Below are 18,612 nucleotides of genomic sequence, written 5' to 3'. Positions count from 1 at the left end.
TGTTTTGGCCATTCTTTAGGAAATTGTATGATATTGTGTGCAAGTTATGATAAAAACACTGGTTATATTTCCAGATACATGCATTACAGATATGTTCATTGGGTGTAAGATAAACAGATTAACACAATTCATTTAAATTACCTAAAAGGAGCAACATATGTGATGTTTGAGTACAACCAGGCGTTTTCCCCCCAAACTGTATGCAGCCAAGGGGTACACATCAGGGGTACGCTTCTGCTGCTCCAAAACAGCCATTTTCCCTGTGTCTTCCAGTTGAAAGGATCTAAGATGGTCTTCATACCACGCAGCAAGTAACTTTACAAGAAAATGTACACAGCTATCCAAAATGGCTATCTGAATAATCTCAGCAAAGTCCACCAGTAGAGCCATGTGTCAAGATCATCCCTACACTGTACCTTGTTCCATAGTGACAGTGTTAGTTAACTGCACAGTAGAAAGAAGGGGTGACGTTTCTCTTAAAGCTCCCTGTATGTCTGAATGCAGCACTTCTAAAGTCAATTCAGTTATTTTTGTTACACACAATGCCTGTTTTCCAACATCTGTATGCAAGTGGTATGCCCTAAACAACTGATGTCTAGTAGAAAGGGTCAACAAAACATTTTTGGAATTCTTAGATTGCCTCACAATTTGCTTAAAAAAAGCTGTGTTTCGCTTCAAAGCGCATTGTCCAAACACCAACCAGAGGCCCATATTCTTCAATCAATGCAGGGTAATGTTCCAAAAAGGGATGTTTGGGTATCAATTTTTGTTCAGGAAAAACTGCAAGGAATCTGTCACGATGTTCAGATATTTTAAAGTCAAGGTAAGCAATAGAATAGAACTTAAACTGTGTGCACAGGTGCAACGGCCAACTCAACTATCTCTTTTAAGGTCATAAGAACCTGCCAGGCAGAATCACTTTCAGGTACCAGTGAACCAACAAGTTCCCTTGGGACGATGCCTTCAAACAGGTCGTGCAGAATATCCGGTGGATACCCACAGACAAAGTGAAAGTGATTCAATTTCAGTGACATGAACGCTTTACGCCAAAACAATGTGTTAAATTTGGAGTTTCTCGCAAAGTTTGTAGATGCAAACTATGGTCCTTCTTTGTCCGAGGTGGAAACACTCCAGTCCGCACTTCGCGTGTCTGGTACTCTAAAGAATGTCCAAGGCAAAATCTACAGATGTACGGCCCTGTGAAACTTTCAACCAATCCACTGACCGAATGTGCACCAAGGTTATCAGCTACAACACAGTGTACAGTTCCTTTAATATTTTTTCCAACACTAGAAATGAAAATCCCTTCCTGTTCAAGAATGGCAAGATCTTTCAAGAGTAGTTCCAAAACTGCTTTGTATTCAAACTGTTTGACATCAACCGCTTTGCAAAGTAAAGCTAAATGTACTGATGTTAATGTAGATTGCAACCTGGATGGCACATTTGCCAAAAGCCAATAAAAAGCTGTTATTTTGTGTTTATTTCTCAAAGTTCCAAGTGGGTTGCACAACTCAAAATCGTCAACATAAAGGATTATAGTGAGTCTCGTTTCTCACCCGGAATAGAAGTCATTTTGTTTGAAAGTTTTACCATAAAAGATTGACTTAATGTAGTCAGTACTGTTTGAATGTCGGGATAGGATTCCGGCTGCCATGTCCCTATTCTTCAAGAGTGCCTGCAACGTCTTGAGTACAGGCACATATTGAAAAGTCTTGTTCTTTTGAGAATCAAGAATATATTCAACAGGATCAACACACTGGAAATGCTCCTTAAACCACCTTCTTCTCTTAAAAGCAGAACCAAGTGGACCACTTGCCCCAAGCGCTGTACTAAGGGGATGCAGGTTACACAACTGTTCTGCCAAGTCAGTTATGATGGCCTGGTCAACAATGCATTCATTAGACTTTAATGTTGAATCAAGTATGTTTCTAACAACTGCAACCGATGCTGAAGATGAAATAAAGTGGAGGTCTTCAACTAAGGCATCAATGCAACTCACTGAGGCGTTATATATGCCTTCTAGCTTCAGCAATAGTAAGCAGAACTAAGTATGCCACACTTTCCTGATCAACATTTGAACTAGTGCCCTCATCATATTTTCTATTGCCTTAATTTCAGATTCAGGTTGGAACTACAGGTTCCGATCATCAGTGACAAAAAAGCAACAACTAGCAAATCTGCTTTTATGCCAGCCAACGTTTGTGCAAAATAGTAATGATCACATTTTCTATGTGTTCGAAAATTTAGGCTACATATGTTCTGGATGTGAAATGATTACAGCACGTTGTGTTATGCATGTTAGTGCGATCATACATACCTATTGATAAGTGTCAGTCAATGATTCTTCATGCACCTGGAATGAAATTCATTTTCCTTTAATTCAATTGGATGAATTAGAATTTTGACACTCACACAACAACAATCAATTTAAGTAACTAAATAAAACGCAAAGTCTGCACCTGCCCGTACAAAAAAGATAGAAAAGTTTACAGATTTCAGACAATCAGAGTAGGAAACTTGTAACTCGGCCTATAGGAGCCCAAAGTGGCACAACCCTGTCTTGTTCCTGTTTCCTTTACTTAGTGCCTGTGATAAACCATCAAACACTACTCATTATAATTGATAATTTGTTAAATATATCCCAGGCCAATAACTTATTAATAAAAAAAAACTTCTCCTTAAATTGCACTGCTCTAATCTTCAGATGTGCAATGAAGACTGAGAGATGGAGAGCATACTTTATTAAGTTTAACTTTTTACTGACTTTATACTGTGAAGCACCTCAGATCATTTATTTTTTCACTCGCGCGGCTCACGGCAACGAGACCTAAAACGAAATGGAAACCTCCTTTCTGGCTGATTTCTATTATAAATAAATATGAAGACATATTGTTAATGAACATTAAGAATTTTCTCCATGACTTCATATCATCATGTTCAATTCTATTCCCGTTTAAACTGATCTCCGGCAGAAGCTCCGCTGCTCACTCTCTGTGCGTGTGCGTGTGTGTGTAACTCACACTTTCTGATTGCAGTCGGTGTCGGCCACTACGGTCAGGAACAAGCCTATTTATTACATACGCGGGGCGCCAGTTAAATAGGGCTGACATGAACAGGAAAAAAACTGTAATGATCATGCACCCGCACCAGTGTAACCGGGTAAAAATTCACGTCACATGTGCGATCAAAATGGTCGCAGTCTAGAGCGCCGATAGTAGCTTACCGTGCTCAGTCTGTGATTTACTGACCTTAAACCGGCGTTCAATAACGCAACTCGCGGTACGATGTCAACACGAGCTGCCTGCCGAGTGGCAGAAGAAAATTAAGAATAATAATAACAATAAGAAATCAGTGTTTGAGAGCTTCTCCGATAGAGAAAAACTAACATGCGTCTACCCTGACCGTGGACGTGAATGTACCCTGACCGTGGACACGGCTGTTTCTGTCTGCACGGCCACGGAGAACCTCCGTTAGCCTTGTTGAACATGCACCAGACACAAAACTATTTCCAATAAAAAAAAAATAAGGCCAAATTGATCAAACAGACAAACAAAAGAGAAGCCGTACAGACAAAACATAAAATGTATTGAATACAACTTGCATCTTATGTGGCTTTATTAAAAAATATTTTCAACCTCACTTTGTGCTACAGCACTCGCCGCATTTTCTGCAGGAAATGCATTTTCTAGTTATAATTCGAAATTCGTCCCAGCCTTTATACCACAGATACTCTGGGGTCTATAGCATATAACCGCGTTGTCTGATTAAAGTAATTCATTTTTCACAATTTACCAGCTCTTGTTTTGAAGAATAACCACCGCGCCATTCGTTGCAATGGGAATCGCAACGGCATACTTTCAACATAAAGTGTATATATTTATAATTTGAAATTTGTCCCAGCCTTTATACCACAGATACTATAGGGTCTATAGCATATAACCACGTTTTCTGATTACAGTTTAATGTAACAGTAAGCTTCCAAAATCGTTAAATAACACCGCAACTTCAAATTAACCACACAGAGATAACCATGGCGAGATAAACATGGCAACATAGCAAAAAAAAAAATTTCCGATCATTCTGCGCGGGCATCCGCCGTGTTGATAAACAAATGATCCCCCTATAGTAGTTGCCATGTCGCGTGCCAGTCGCGTGTTGATGACACTTCAGTCTGTATTTGCATGTCATTGAGTCGCCACCTGAATGATATTCAGCCTGTTGCCTTTTGTTCGCTGAATGGTTAAAAAATATTTAAATGTTGGCACTGCTTTTCTGAGTCATTCGTTGTGAACGCTAAAATATAGGTCTTATCATAACCCTAAAAGTACACATCATACAATAAATTACAATACATGAGTTCACAGCTGCACGCGTATATAGAAAAGTTTTTTTTTATTATTATCATTGACAATTAGCCGAAGATTATACTCCCTGTTTTCTCAGTTAAACTCAGAAATCAACTTAATTTGTCCCAGTGTTTGTTATATGCAAAATTACGTCATATACCGCACCTTGCATGCTCATCCCCCTTAAGCCCCTGATTTTACTGATGTCTGAACGTCATCGATGTCCGCATATACACGTAAAGCATCAAGTGTGAATCACCCTCAGGGTTGAATCTCCTGATATACAAATGCTGCGAAAATGCGGAGGACATTTTGTTATGGACAAATTATTATGCCATAACGTAAAGAGAAAAATATTATTCTTGCTTCATTACGTAATAGCTGAACCAAAATGTTAGACGTAAATAAAATAATATTATATTATGCGGTCAGAAATTTGTTACATTATCGACCGGTGTTTCCACATTATAGCTATGGGTTTAAATACAACTAGAGGTTGAGTATGCGCACTGCGCGTGCGGAGACTCTAGTAAGAATAATTAGGAGATGTATTAGGAGACTTCATAAATATCAACATTTTCTTATTCAAATTAGCAGGAAAATGTATATGTATATTTACAGATTGAGAATACCTTATTTTTAACTAGCCAAATAATATAAACATAACATTAAGGATTTGTATTTATCGCTCATGTGAGCCATACATTATCACGACTATAACGACGATAATAACACTAGCCACCAATATCGAAACTCTACGGTGGGAACTAATCTAACGTCACCTTGTTTCGCGGGTCAACAATAGCTGACGGACCAGCCGCCCGGGACAGCTTTTCCTGTGACAACATCAATATAACTATCACAACCTCCCCGGAATTATTTACCTTTGAACGATTATATTAGCTTATTGCAATGTGATATCTGGGGCCGCATACAATGGAAGAATATATTTCTGAAGTCAATGGTGAGTAAGGAAATACACATCGTGAACTGAACAGATGAGTGTGTTGTAATGCGATTGCGGGCAACAGACAAACTTCATTAACTGGACTCTGACCTGAATCTTACTTGATAATCACTTTAATGTACTAGACGGTGTTTGAGGTGCAATCCATGCGTCTTTATAGCTCATAACGGGTAGTTTCCGCAGGATTTAACACGTTTGTGTTTGAATACACGTTCCTTTGAAAACCTCCTGCGTGTTATTACGTGAAGTTCTCTGTGGAAACATGATGAAAACATGAGACTAACCTGTTTAGGATTTCCTACATGTTACGTGTTTCCTACATGTTCACATGTCAAGTTCATCCATGTTCACGTGTATAGTCCCTACAAGTTCACATGTAAAGTCCATGCAAGTTCACATGTAAAGTTCCTCCATGTTCACAAGTAACCACGGTCATCCCCAAATGTTAACCTTATGTGACTGGTCTATGTGCCATGTCCATCTTGTGTTTCCAGGAGCGCCTCTCTCCCTCTCCTGTCTGCGTCTGCTGGTTCCGCCGATCCGACTGATCTCGGCGGCCGTCTGGCAGACAGTGAAGCAGAAGGCGGTGCTGGATTATGGGATGCTGGAGGAGTTTGTTTACATGGTCACTGATATGGTGCCCCACCTCCTGAAGGCCAGACAGAGGGCCGAACTGATCTTCGGCCTGCGAGCACGGGTGAGGAACATACTTTAGTCTCAGGCTTTTTGGGTCTTGAACAGTGGCGGACTCAGAGTGTTTGAAGGGCAGGGGCGAAAAAAAAAAGGGCACATTCTTGCTCTAGAGGGCACATCGTCATAATTTATTGTATGAAGGGGCACCCAATCATTTTTTTCACATGTAAAAGGCAGCCAATAAGGCACTTTCTCTCGTATTCGCCACTCTTGAGGGCGCTTTTTCAACCATGGAGGCACGAGGGGGGGGCGGTCGCCACTGGTCTTGAACTTTTATTTTCTAGAACGATGTAAATGATTGATGCTAAGGATTAACATTTACTATTTATTTGCACTCAAAGGACTAAGTCTAAATTGGTAACACCTGGAATAAAGCAAGACGGATGATAAAACAATTATCAAAGTGAAAGTGAATAGTGGGGAATAGCACATGAACTCCCCACTATTCCCCACTATTCACGGGGCCTGAGGTGAATAATTGTTTTAGTATATAATACACGTGAACACTCCAAAAATAAACAAGATAACAGTTTTTGCCGGGATTTTTTTATTTTTATTAGCGGTTAATTAGTTTTTATTAGCGTGACGAGACGATATTTTGTGACGAAAACAATATCCCGAGTTTGAGATCTCAATCATGGTATATTGCCAAATATCTTAGGAGGTTCAGGTGTAGCATATACTAATGCTCATTTCGACCCATTGTAGAAATGATCTGCAGGTGTTTGAATGATTGCAAATTCTGCTCCTCTTACCGCAGCTGATTCTGGAGCTTTGTCGCTCGGAGGAAACTTCAGACGCTAAGGTCATTCAGCCCCATCTAGACCGGATGCAGCATCTTCTGTCCATGTGGGATGTAGAGGTGAGCCTTTATTGACGTCTTTGTTCCTTCATGAATTGAAAGTGTTTATAACTTTTTTTGGTTTTGTCGTTGTTGCAATGAGGAGCTGAAGTACCAGAAGTACCCGGCTACACTTCAGTGACACCTTCTTAATCCTGTGTTATCATAGGTTCATAATGCGGGTGTGGAAATATCCGATTCCCATTTCCTGGGTCTTGTGCAAAGTCTCCTCAGAGATTCTGCTGAGCGAGATAGGTTTTTCAAGGTCAGTGTTGAGAAGCATGTTGATTTCAGATTAGCATTATCACCATTTCTTCTTAAAATTTTGTAAATAGAAACCTCTCAATGAATGTGATTCTTATTTTTATTTTTAATAACGAAATTAACCTTTTGGGGTTTTCTCTGGTTGGTCACAAATGTATGTCTGTGAAGTCACTAAATCAATACTGGTATCTCATCTCTTCACATTTCTATTAATGGATTTTCCTCAGGATGTTTTCCCAGAGGAATTTGGCCCAATGTATGACAAAGCGATACAAACACTGATGTGGCAGTTCCTCTCCAGACTGGAGGAACTGCTTCCCGTCCAAACGGTACAACAGGTAGGCTGACGACAATGTCAACACAAGCACAACGACATGTACTAATAGCTAAACATTTAGAATTGAGTCAAAACAGTCAGTTATATAATGAAATTCATAAAGTAATTTCTCAAGGATCCAGGATATTAGCTTTATATTAAATTCACTGTACACTGTCACACACAATGTATAGCTGTTTGCACTTCATAATAGTCCCTGGACCCCATTCAGGAGATTGTTATAGACACCTTTCAACGCCTACACCTTTCTCCCCTGCTAAGGTTGCATCCCTGCTCGCTGATTCCTCATCGGTTCTTCAGGACAGCATGGAGTCTGTGTTTCATCTGCAGGAGCTCAAACCCTTGCTGGAAAGCCAAAAAGATGTCAATGTGCTGGAGGACGGCGGTGAGTGTTCACAAAGTCGTTGATGACTGAAGAGTAGAAGGGCTGACCTGGTGATGGTTGTGTGTGCGTCTGCGCGTGTGTGTGTGTGAGACGTATATGATTTATACACACAAACCGGTAACATGTTCCCACTGCGATTCCAGACTCCTCCAGCGACACGTGTATTCTGCCCGCACTGTTCCTCCCCCCCGCGGGGCGGCTGGCGGTCGCCGCTGAGCTGACGGGGCCGATGGCCGAGGGGGCCCTGGTCTACACGGTGGACGCCGGTCTGGGGGTGGAGGTGGTGGAGACGGAGGGGACGGGCGGGACGGACATCTACATCGGGGAGAGCGGGAACGAGGTGGCGCCGGCGGTTGGAGAGCAGTGGTTCGCTCTGGGCGCGGAGGAGACAGCGACGGGGCTGGCGGTCGAGGTCGCGCCCGGCCTCGACGTGGCGGCGGCAGTCCCGGCAGAGGTCACGGTGGAGATGGAGGCGGAGACGGAGGAGGGGCAGTGTCAGGAAGTGGAAGCGGAAATTGAGGCCGACGTTCCGCTCGACGACTGTCTTAAGTCGTCCACGCTGGAGTGCTTCGTGCTGCTGCAGAGGCTCAACGCCAAGGGGGGCTCGCCGACGCGGCCGGTGAGACGCAACCGCGGCCTCAAGATGAAGATGTATCTGGAGGAGCGGCGGAGGGGCGGCCAAACGCCGACGGAAAGCGACGCGGTCGATAAAACCGACTACCTGCCGCCGCAACAACGACGCGCGAACGGAACCACCGAGAAATCCGCCTTTCATTGTACGGCCTGCAACAAGGAGTACCGGAGAGCCGCGTCGCTGCTCCGGCACAAGTGTACGAACCGGAGCCCCTCCAAGGACAGGCCGGGCACGGCGTTGAAGGAAGAGGAGGAGGAAGGCGCCCTGGGGAAAGAGCCGTCCGCCGACGGGGAAAACCAGGAGCAGGCCCCCGTCAGCCCTGGGGGCTGCCAGGGCGCCGTGTTCTCCTGCCCCAACTGCAGCGTGAAGTTCAAGTGCAAGCAGACGTTCCGCTGCCACCTGAGAAACATCTGCTACAGCGGGCAGCAGGTGGACCCCGAGGGGCCCGGCGGCGGCAACGCCAAGCGCTGCTTCCCCTGCGACGAGTGCGGCAAGGCCTTCCGCTACAAGTCGACGCTGGACTCGCACAAGCACACGCACAACCCGCTGTACTGCGACGTGTGCGCCAAGCTGGTGCGCGACGCCGAGGCGCTGGCCATGCACAAGGTGTCGCACACGCCCTTCCAGTGCAACCTGTGCGCCGACAACTTCCGCGTGTTCAAGGAGCTGCACAAGCACTACGTGGACGCGCACAGCCCCCGCCTGCCCTACGACTGCGGCCACTGCGGCGCCGGCTGCGGCAGCCTGAAGCGGCTGATCCGCCACGAGTGGAAGCACACGGGCCACCAGCCCTTCCAGTGCCCGCACTGCCCCAAGCGCTTCCGCTCCTACTCGGACCTGCAGGAGCACCAGAAGAAGCACACCAAAGCCTACCCCTTCCTGTGCTGGGAGTGCGGCAAGAAGTTCCGCCACAACGTCACGCTGACGCGCCACGTGCAGCGCGAGCACCGGCCGAGCCAGGACCCGGCGGAGAAGGCGCGGCCGCCCGGCTTCGTGTGCACCCACTGCAGCAAGAGCTTCACGGCGCGGCGCTGCCTCATGCGCCACGTGGACTTCTACCACATGGGGCTGGGCCACCCGTGCTCCCACTGCGGGAAGGGGTTCTCGGGGAAGGACGCCCTGGTGCGCCACATGCTGATCCACACCGGGGAGAAGCCGTACAAGTGCGACGACTGCGACAAGTGCTTCCGCTCGGCGTCGGAGCGCAAGGTGCACGGCCGCTACCACACGGGGGAGCGGCCGTTCAGGTGCAAGGTGTGCCTGAAGGGCTTCGTGCAGTCGTGCTTCCTGACGCTGCACATGCGCACGCACACGGGCGAGCGTCCCTACCCGTGCCCGGCCTGCCCCAAGGCCTTCTCCAGCCTGCACGGCCTGAAGAGACACAAGAGGCTGGTGCACGCGTGAACAGGAGCGGCGGGGGGAAATTGGGATTGTTTGACGATGTTGGGCGGTTGTTGGACGGTTGTTTGGCGGTTGTTGGACGGTTGTTTGGCGATTGTTTGGCGATCGTCCGACAACCGATTGTTGGACGATTGTTGGACGATTGTTGGACGGTTGTCTGACGTTTGTCTGACGATTGTTAAACAGTTCTTTGACCATTGTTTGACGATTGTTTTCATAATTCTTTGATGATTTTTCGACGAGAGGAGGAAAGGTCCGGTGCTTTTAGAGGATAGGTTTTGGGGATGGCCGACCCACTCGCGGCTAATTTTGGTTTGTTATTGTTTGGAGCGTTCTAGAAATGTTAGGTTCTAGAAATTAATTAGGGAAGAACTAAAGAAGAGCTTTTGTAAACAAAGGAGATCTGAATAAATCAATTTGAAATCAAGTCTGTTTTTTATTTCAAGGGTCTTTTCATAATTGGATGTCACTATTTTTTTGTATTAATCCCAATAATCAGAAATGATGATGATACTTTGCATTATTAATAGAATGGCATTAGGTGTATTGTTCGTTAATATTTAAAGGCTGAGCCTGAAATCTTTATCAAGGAACATACCAGTATCATATTTATTAAATAATATAGACACACTACACAACAATATAGACTACTCAATAAAATAATAAAATAATGTAATATAAAAAAACGATATATTCAATAATTTGTATTTGCACCATTTGCACGACAATTGATGTGGCATTTATTACTGCCATAGATTTCAAATCAACTGAATATACCTCAAGCCGTATTTCTCATTCGTGAAGAGCCAATCCAACTCGCCGTTACTTTTAGTTGCAGGTGCGCGTCTACAACTTTGCATATGCTAATGAGTCCTCCGTGACTCCGCCCACCCGGCAGAACGCCGCCGGCTCTGATCCGCGGAGGAGAGACGGAGCCGAGCTGCGACCATCACTTGATTTGACGCAGAAGCAGCGTGTCCGACCCATAGCGATGCTGAACGTGGGAGTTGTGGGCGGCAGCGGTCGGCACTAAATCAGCTCTGAAAAAACATTTGGTTTGTTACATAAGGAATACCTTGAAATAAAGGTAAGCTCACATTTCCACTGTTTCTGGAGACTACTGTATTGGTTATGAACTCGTTTTGTATTTTGTATTGATTTGTATTTATTTGCGGGTAGGCTGCATACTGTCCTTAGAGCGCTAATGGATCAGTGCATTAATATGGAATGATAGTATACTGCGTTCACTTTGTGGTTAGTCATGTGCGATTACTTCCACTGACACGGAAACATTTTGGTCCAGTCGCTATACATAATTAACAATAATTAAAACTTAAACGTGTGACCATTCAAACAAGATAACAGATTTGACTAACGTTGCGTCTGCGCTTTGCTTGGCTGCAGCACTTTTTGTTTTTGTTGTCACTTTCAGGCGGAGGTTGTTGGACTCCGAGTATAGAAACACAGTAACACACTACCAGTCCCCGTGTGCAGCTAATCCTGGATCTCCTCTAATCTCTTCAAAGCACTACTTTGCACACACGTGTGAGTAGCATTGGCCTTAAGACATCGAGTTTATCCCCAGTTAGCTTTCACTGAAAAAACTAACTTATTTTGGCTGCGATCAATGTCATTGACATACTGCGTTTTTTGTTACTATTAATATTTATTGATGCATTGGAGGTGTAGCCAATGAGCCGTGTTATACGCTTATTCATTCTTAGGGGGAATCCACGTTTAAACACTAATTGTATAATTTATTATTTTAGTATTTAATTTTTATATCTGCTTCACTTTTGTCGCAAATCGATGTCAGTCGTTGCCGTAGAACGCCCCCATCTTTTATCGGTGTGCCTTTGCAGTGTTCGTTATCATCCAAATTCTCCTCCTCCGTAACCTCCAACGTCTCCATGACAACATCACATCCCTTCTCTGCATTAACGTTTAGGAGCGGGGGGTTGCTGCTGAGTCTACAGAAATGTTACACACACACACACACACACACACACACACACACACACACACACACACACACACACACACACACACACTCACACACAAACACGCACACAAACACACACACAATGTAGGTTTGCGACTCACTCGAAGCGCTTTGAAAAAGTGGTACTTTCTCTGTTCAGATCGCCCCTGGATCTCGTGAGCTTTAGGGTGACCGTGCACTTTCGGACTCTGCGTCTCCGCCGTCGGACCCGGTGGCCCGCTGGGGGATTATGGAAACCCATAAAAAGTTCTGCAGTTCCGTCAGTGCAGCCTTTCTGCCGCGATCAAGTCTCAAACGTCCCTCCCTCCATCTCTCACTTCGTCCTCTCTCTCCATCTCCCAGTTTTGATTTGACTTACCCCCCACAGAGCGAAGTCACAACCACGCGCACACACACACGCACGCCCAAGCACGCACGTACGCACGCATGCACGCACACAAACAAACACAAACAAACACAGAAGAGCACTCAACCAGAGACAGGAGCTCCATCACACACACACACACACACACACACACACACACACACCGACACCGACACACACACACACACACCTACACACACACAGACCCATGCTCCTAAATGTGGTCTAATAAATCAAGTGCTTTGTGCCCTCTCATCACTTTGGACTGCAGGAGGCTGGTGTCCACTCAGCTGCAGCACTACAGCTCACCATCTGACACTGACACACACACACACACACACACACACACACACACACACACACACACACACACACACACACACACACACACACACACACACACACACACACACACACACAGACACACCGACACACACACCGACACACACATACCGACACACACACACACACACACACACACACACACACACACACACACACACACACACACACACACACACACACACACACACACACACACACACACACACACACACACACACACACACACACACACACACAGTGCCAGCAGCACACACACAAAGCCTGGTACTGGAGTACTACGGTCAGCCTCTTTTTCACTCCATCTTTATATCTCAGACATTCTGTTTAATGTCGCTTGATCCAGGGAAGACACACAGATAGCTCCTGTTAAGCATCGTCAGATACTCAATGTGTGTCCAGGATCCTCATAGGGAAACTTTCACATCATTGGCGGAGACATCAGAGGATTCAATTAGATAACGTGATCCCTCTTAGATAACTAACTCTCTCTCTCTCTCTCTCTCTCTCTCTCTCTCTCTCTCTCTCTCTCTCTCTCTCTCTCTCTCTCTCTCTCTCTCTCTCTCTCTCTCTCTCTCTCTCTCTCTCTCTCTCTCTCTCTCTCTCTCTCTCTCTCACAGCATGATGAAGGACTGCCTGCAGTTCCTCGTTGAACCCGCTAAAAAGCTGAAGATTCGCCTCAAGGTACCATAGTAGACAGTATCCACAGAGTGTATAAATAGGTTCTATCGTGACCAAGCCATAATCAACTTCTCCCTGCCATGAGGCTAAAGTTGTCAAATAATTTCCTCACTAAAGGTGTGTTGTTTCTTATTCCTTGTCCTAGGAAACTCGGAAGAGAGTCCGGAATGACAAGAAGGAACCTCTGGTGGAAAGTCAGCTGTTTATCATGGAACTGGCTCGGGAGCTGAATAAAATGTGCCAGGTAGACTCAACGCATAAACGCACTCTCTCTCTAAAACACACTTCATCCACCGCACTCTCTCTCTAAAACACACCTCAACCACCACACTCTCTCTCTTAAAACACACTTCATCCATCACACTCGCTCTAACACACACCTCATCCCACACACTCTCTCTCTAACACACACCTCATCCCCCACACTCTCTCTCTAACACACACCTCATCCACTGCAGAGTATTCCAAGGTCATGCTGTATTCAGCGTTCCCATGGGACCACTTCCACTAAAAACGCATCGAAAATAGGATTGCCTCATTCAATCGCAGAAGGGGAATATCCCTCCGCCCCCGTTCTGCCTTCTGAAGATACAAGGGTAGCCGGATAGGGTACGGCTCCGGTACGGAGGACGTGCGCGTGTCGGGAGAGACTCGTGCCTGCGTAACTCAGAGCTCTGATGTCCTCCGGGCAAAGGTTTCCCTGCAGGAAGCCCTCATGAACCCACGACCAAAGGTCAAACAACAAAATTCACAACCCTTCTCTGTTATGGCACTGCATTGGTGGAACGGTGTCCCTGCCGACGTCAGGACCGCAGAGTCGCTCACCAGCTTCCGCAAGGGACTCAAGACTCCCTTGTTCAGAGTTCTCCTGGACTCTGCATAGCCTCCCCCCCTTACCCCCCCACCAACCATTCTCCTCCCTAACTCTCCTAAAATCACCCCTCTTACGCACTTATTGTTTGTTGTATGTCGTCGCACTTAATTTATGCCCTTATCTTATCAGCCTAGCTTTTAGTGTTGTAAATAGGGATTGGGTTAACCCAGCGATTGTAAGTGTTGAAGCACATTTCTATGAACATCCTTACTGTTCTGACAGCAATATATATTGTTGTTTCTCTTTCTCCTGACAAATGTACTTATTGTAAGTCGCTTTGGATAAAAGCGTCTGCAAAATGCCCTCAATGTAAATGTAATGCTGTACCTTTAATGTCTTCTGCCTCCGTCACCCTAGAGATCCCACGTCCTCAGCCACATCTGGACCTTTGAGGACAGCTGGCCTGCCAGCGTGTGTCGGGACTTCATCGTGGAGTGGGCCGCCGTGATCGAGAAGAGGGTGCAGGTATGACAGTATGACACCCTGGGGTGCTTCACTGCTGATCTGCATCAGCTCTCAAAACGCTTGCAGGGAAATGCGTTGGATTTCTTTCGATTGATTTGAATCCACTGATCTCTAAGGTTAAACTCCTGCAACATGTGTGAAAGTATACATACACGTACAGTGTGTCTTGCATTAAGAGAGCAGTGGACAACATTTCAGTAAGATAATTAAGTAGATATGTTTTCCTCGTTACATTGCAGCAGCGATCTGTAAAATCCAATGTCCTGCAAATTGTGCTAACTTCTTCTATTGAGTAACGTCCACAGGAGGACGTTACTCTTTTTTTTCAGGGTGTCAAAAAGAGTTCAACCCACATTAACCCATGTTAATTCACTAATAATTGGCATGACTCAGGGCCAATGAAAACACGGCGCTGCCCAACCATATTCCTGGCAGACAATAACCTGTGTCATTGGCATCATCAACCGTTCACTGAACACATCATGGCTTGCCCTTTCGCTGGGCGGCGTGCAGCCCCGGCTGATCCAGACGGAGAGCCAGGCCGAGAGGACGGAGAAGAGGGACTGGAAAGGCCACCTGCTGTGCATGCTGGAGGCTGGGGGGGAGTACGAAATGGCGCCCCACAAGAGAGTCATCCTGGACTGGGTGCTGGACATCAGGAGCCGGCCGGAGGTGGGGCCGCTTGTTGTTGATGTTAAAGTCTAACACACACGCTCAAACGCGCACACACGCATACATACACGCGCACGCACACATAATACAGACCCTATCTTCTCTCTCTCTCTCTCTCTCTCTCTCTCTCTCTCTCTCTCTCTCTCTCTCTCTCTCTCTCTCTCTCTCTCTCTCTCTCTCTCTCTCTCTCTCTCTCTCTCTCTCTCTCTCTCTCTCTCTCTCTCTCTCTCTCTCTCTCTCCCCCCCTCCCCCCTCCAGGCGTCTATCTGGCCGGGGGAGCCTGTGCTGATGATGCTGGATGACCTGGAGTTCCAGTGGAAGAGGGGCCGTCTGCCTAACCTGCTCCCAGCCATGGAGCTCATCATGCTGGCCTTGCTCAACGCCCAGAGTCCTGAAAAGGTCTGGTGCTTTCATCTATCAAAAATAATTGGGAAAGTTGAAAATCGATTGAAACTCTCAACTCACAGTGGTATTCTATTCCTTGTGTGTCTGTGTTTGTTTGTGTGTGTCTGACTCACTGTGCAAATGTTTGTGTATCTGCATGTGCTTGTGTGTGTGTGTGTGTGTGTGTGTGTGTGTGTGTGTGTGTGTGTGGGTGTGTGTGTGTGTGTTCTGTTTGTGTGCTCTGCGTGTGTGCCTGTGTGTATATATATGTGGGTCCTGTATGTGTGCGTTCTGTGTGTATGTGCGTTCTGCATGTGTGTGTGTTTTGCATGTGTGTGTCCACAGGAGGACGTTACCAAACAGTGGCTGGTGAGGAAGCAGCGAACCCAGAGGATCGGTGAGCAAAGTTCACAAGGAAACTGTTTGACTAGCATTTGACAGACAGCCGGGACCCACAAACAAACACACACACACACACACACACACACACACACACACACACACACACACACACACACACACACACACACACACACACACACACACGCACACAGCATCCCTGCACACATCTGACTAGTCTCACAGATCTGACTTAGATTAATGTCTAAAATCTAACAGCAGACGATCTCAAACTCTTTCTTAATTGTTTAAACCAATCACGTTGCTGGAGGCGGGCTCTGCCAGCGCTTCATTGCTGGACCAAATCTCGGCCATCAGTGCTTCACTATATTAAAGTGCCTGGTCACTGTAGACATACACTTATTAAAATCATTCTCTGCTGCTTCACCCACTCTTGCAAATGAGTGAGTGGCACCGTAACCAAACAGGACACAAGGCATAACCGCATCCCTTCCAGTTTCTGGTTTCTGGCCCAGACTCTGTGCCGACTCCCACAGAGGTTCTGTTCTGGCGTTGAATTAAGCTGGATCCCAGATGAATGCTCAGCTACAGTAGGGTCCGGTCCCAACATGAATCACACGTTTTAATGTGGATCGCCGGTCACACACAATCATTGATCAAGTGTTGATCAATAACCCTCTTCAAGAGCCCGAATTGGTTGTGTTATTTATGTAGTACACTTTAATGGAACATTTAAATTGCTGAGTCATTCCAGCTAAAGCTAACTGGCATTGAGCACAAATCCCAGGCTGCTGATAGTGGCCCGGAAGAGATGTGTTGACAGGGGAGAAGGTGCTGTGTCTGCCCGATGTCCATCTGTCTCCAAGCCTTAAGTAACCCTGTGTCTCCTCCCCTCAGATGCTGCTCGATACATCCCACACAGCGGTAAGTGTCGGACAGGAATTTAACATCGTGTGAAGCAATTGAGTGCAGAAAAGTGTGCGTCGTTTATTGTCGTACACTCATATATCCCTTCTGTATTGTTTTTCAGTGTGGAATTGGATCTGCGAGGCGGCAGGTAAATCCAATCTTTGTGTTGTTGTTTATCGCTTAGTTGGTGGAACATAACGACAGAGAGGGACGCATTGTACTCAAACAACTAACCCTGCATCAATGTTTTCTAATATTATTTTTGTTTTCTAATGTTATTCCCAATAATTGGTGTTCCCCAACCTCTTCTCTCACTCACTCACTCACTCACTCACTCACTCACACTCACTCACTCACCCAAATACACACACACTCACCCAAATACACACACACACACACTCACTCACCCACTCACTCACTCACTCACTCACTCACTCACTCACTCACTCACTCACACTCACTCACTCACCCAAATACACACACACTCACTCACTCACTCACTCACTCACTCAATCACTCACCCCCCCTACAGAGGACGTCCTCCTGGACCCCGACACGGCCAACGGCGACCTGCTGATCTCCGACGACGCCAAGCGCATGCGCTGCGGCGTGGAGGGAGGCGACGCCCCCTGCAGCGCCCGCCGCTTCGACGGCTGGCGCTGCGCCGCCGCGCGGCGCGGCTACGCCTCCGGGCGCCACTACTGGGAGGTGGAGGTGGGCGACCGCGACTGGCGCCTGGGCGTGGCCAAGGCCCGGGCGCCGCGCAAGGGCTACCGCTCGCTCAACGCCGACTCGGGCTACCTGACGCTGCGGCTGGAGCGCGGCAGCGAGCTGAAGGCGCTGACGGTGCCGGCCACGCCCCTGGCCCCCGGCCTGGCGCCCCGCCGGGTGGGCGTGTACCTGGACTACGAGCAGGGCCAGCTGTCCTTCTACGACGCCCAGCGGCGTGCGCACCTGTACACGTACAACCAGAGGTTCACCGAGGAGCTCACCCCCGTGTTCGGCACGGTGGAGGCCATAAAGGACCTGGTGATCCGGCCCGCCAACGCCAGGGGCCCCTGCCTCTGTCCCGGGCCCTGCCTGTGGAACTAACCCCCCACCCCGGCGGCAACCCCGGTCGCGTTGTTATGCTTTTCCCTGAGTTGTTATGGCTACTGTTATGATTGTTGTTGTTTTTCTGGCTCATTGCTGGCACAATGATGAGTTTGATGAGACACGGGATGAAATTTCCGTTTTTGATTTCGATTGATTTTCCTGGGCTTGAAGCGCATCACGCTTCGCCTGCAGGGTGGCCTTTTTGAGACTTAGGGTAGGAAAAGCACCTGACATCCCGTTGACCTTCGACCCCGTACTAAACTGTATTGAGCAAGGATGAAGGACACATCTCTATCTCTGAAAATATATCTATTTTTGACACCGTTTAACATTCAGAACCGAGAACTCGGTAAACTTGGCCGCGTGTCCACGAAGCATGAAGACGCGTCTCGGAGGACCTTGACGCAGTAGAGTGCTAACGTAGAGCCTAGGCTGTGCATGTCAACGGACGGCAGTCTCTCCTTCTCTTCCTCTCTCTCTCCAGCTTGTCGCAGTCATTTCTGTAGTGCATTGGCGTTTTCGTTTCTGTTTTTTGACACGTTTAATTCTGCTGAAACTCATCTGTGCATTATCTTGTGATGGCCAAGGCCCGACCC

The 18,612-nt window shown here is 46.8% G+C and overlaps 2 protein-coding genes across 2 annotated transcripts; both read left to right on the top strand.

Annotated features, from left to right (window-relative positions):
• The first annotated feature begins 5,169 nt into the window (after positions 1-5,169).
• On the top strand, positions 5,170-10,263 carry LOC307090586 (uncharacterized protein). Its single transcript, XM_079757313.1, has 7 exons — positions 5,170-5,310; positions 5,808-6,010; positions 6,767-6,868; positions 7,017-7,112; positions 7,339-7,449; positions 7,710-7,833; positions 7,977-10,263. The coding sequence occupies exons 1-7, from the start codon at positions 5,283-5,285 to the stop codon at positions 9,869-9,871; spliced, it is 2,559 nt and encodes an 852-aa protein (XP_079613439.1). The 5' UTR covers positions 5,170-5,282; the 3' UTR covers positions 9,872-10,263.
• A 2,934-nt stretch (positions 10,264-13,197) lies between these two features.
• On the top strand, positions 13,198-18,013 carry LOC307090201 (butyrophilin subfamily 1 member A1; the record flags this gene model as incomplete). Its single annotated transcript, XM_079756774.1, has 8 exons — positions 13,198-13,260; positions 13,403-13,501; positions 14,489-14,596; positions 15,110-15,268; positions 15,527-15,667; positions 15,998-16,049; positions 16,910-16,936; positions 17,454-18,013. 8 exons carry the CDS (start codon positions 13,198-13,200, stop codon positions 18,011-18,013), a joined length of 1,209 nt encoding a protein of 402 aa, XP_079612900.1.
• Positions 18,014-18,612: the final 599 nt, after the last annotated feature.

Source organism: Pollachius pollachius (assembly GCF_949987615.1).
Source record: "Pollachius pollachius genome assembly, chromosome: 19".
Lineage (NCBI taxonomy): Eukaryota > Metazoa > Chordata > Actinopteri > Gadiformes > Gadidae > Pollachius > Pollachius pollachius.
This window is presented reverse-complemented; position numbering and strand designations above follow the sequence as displayed.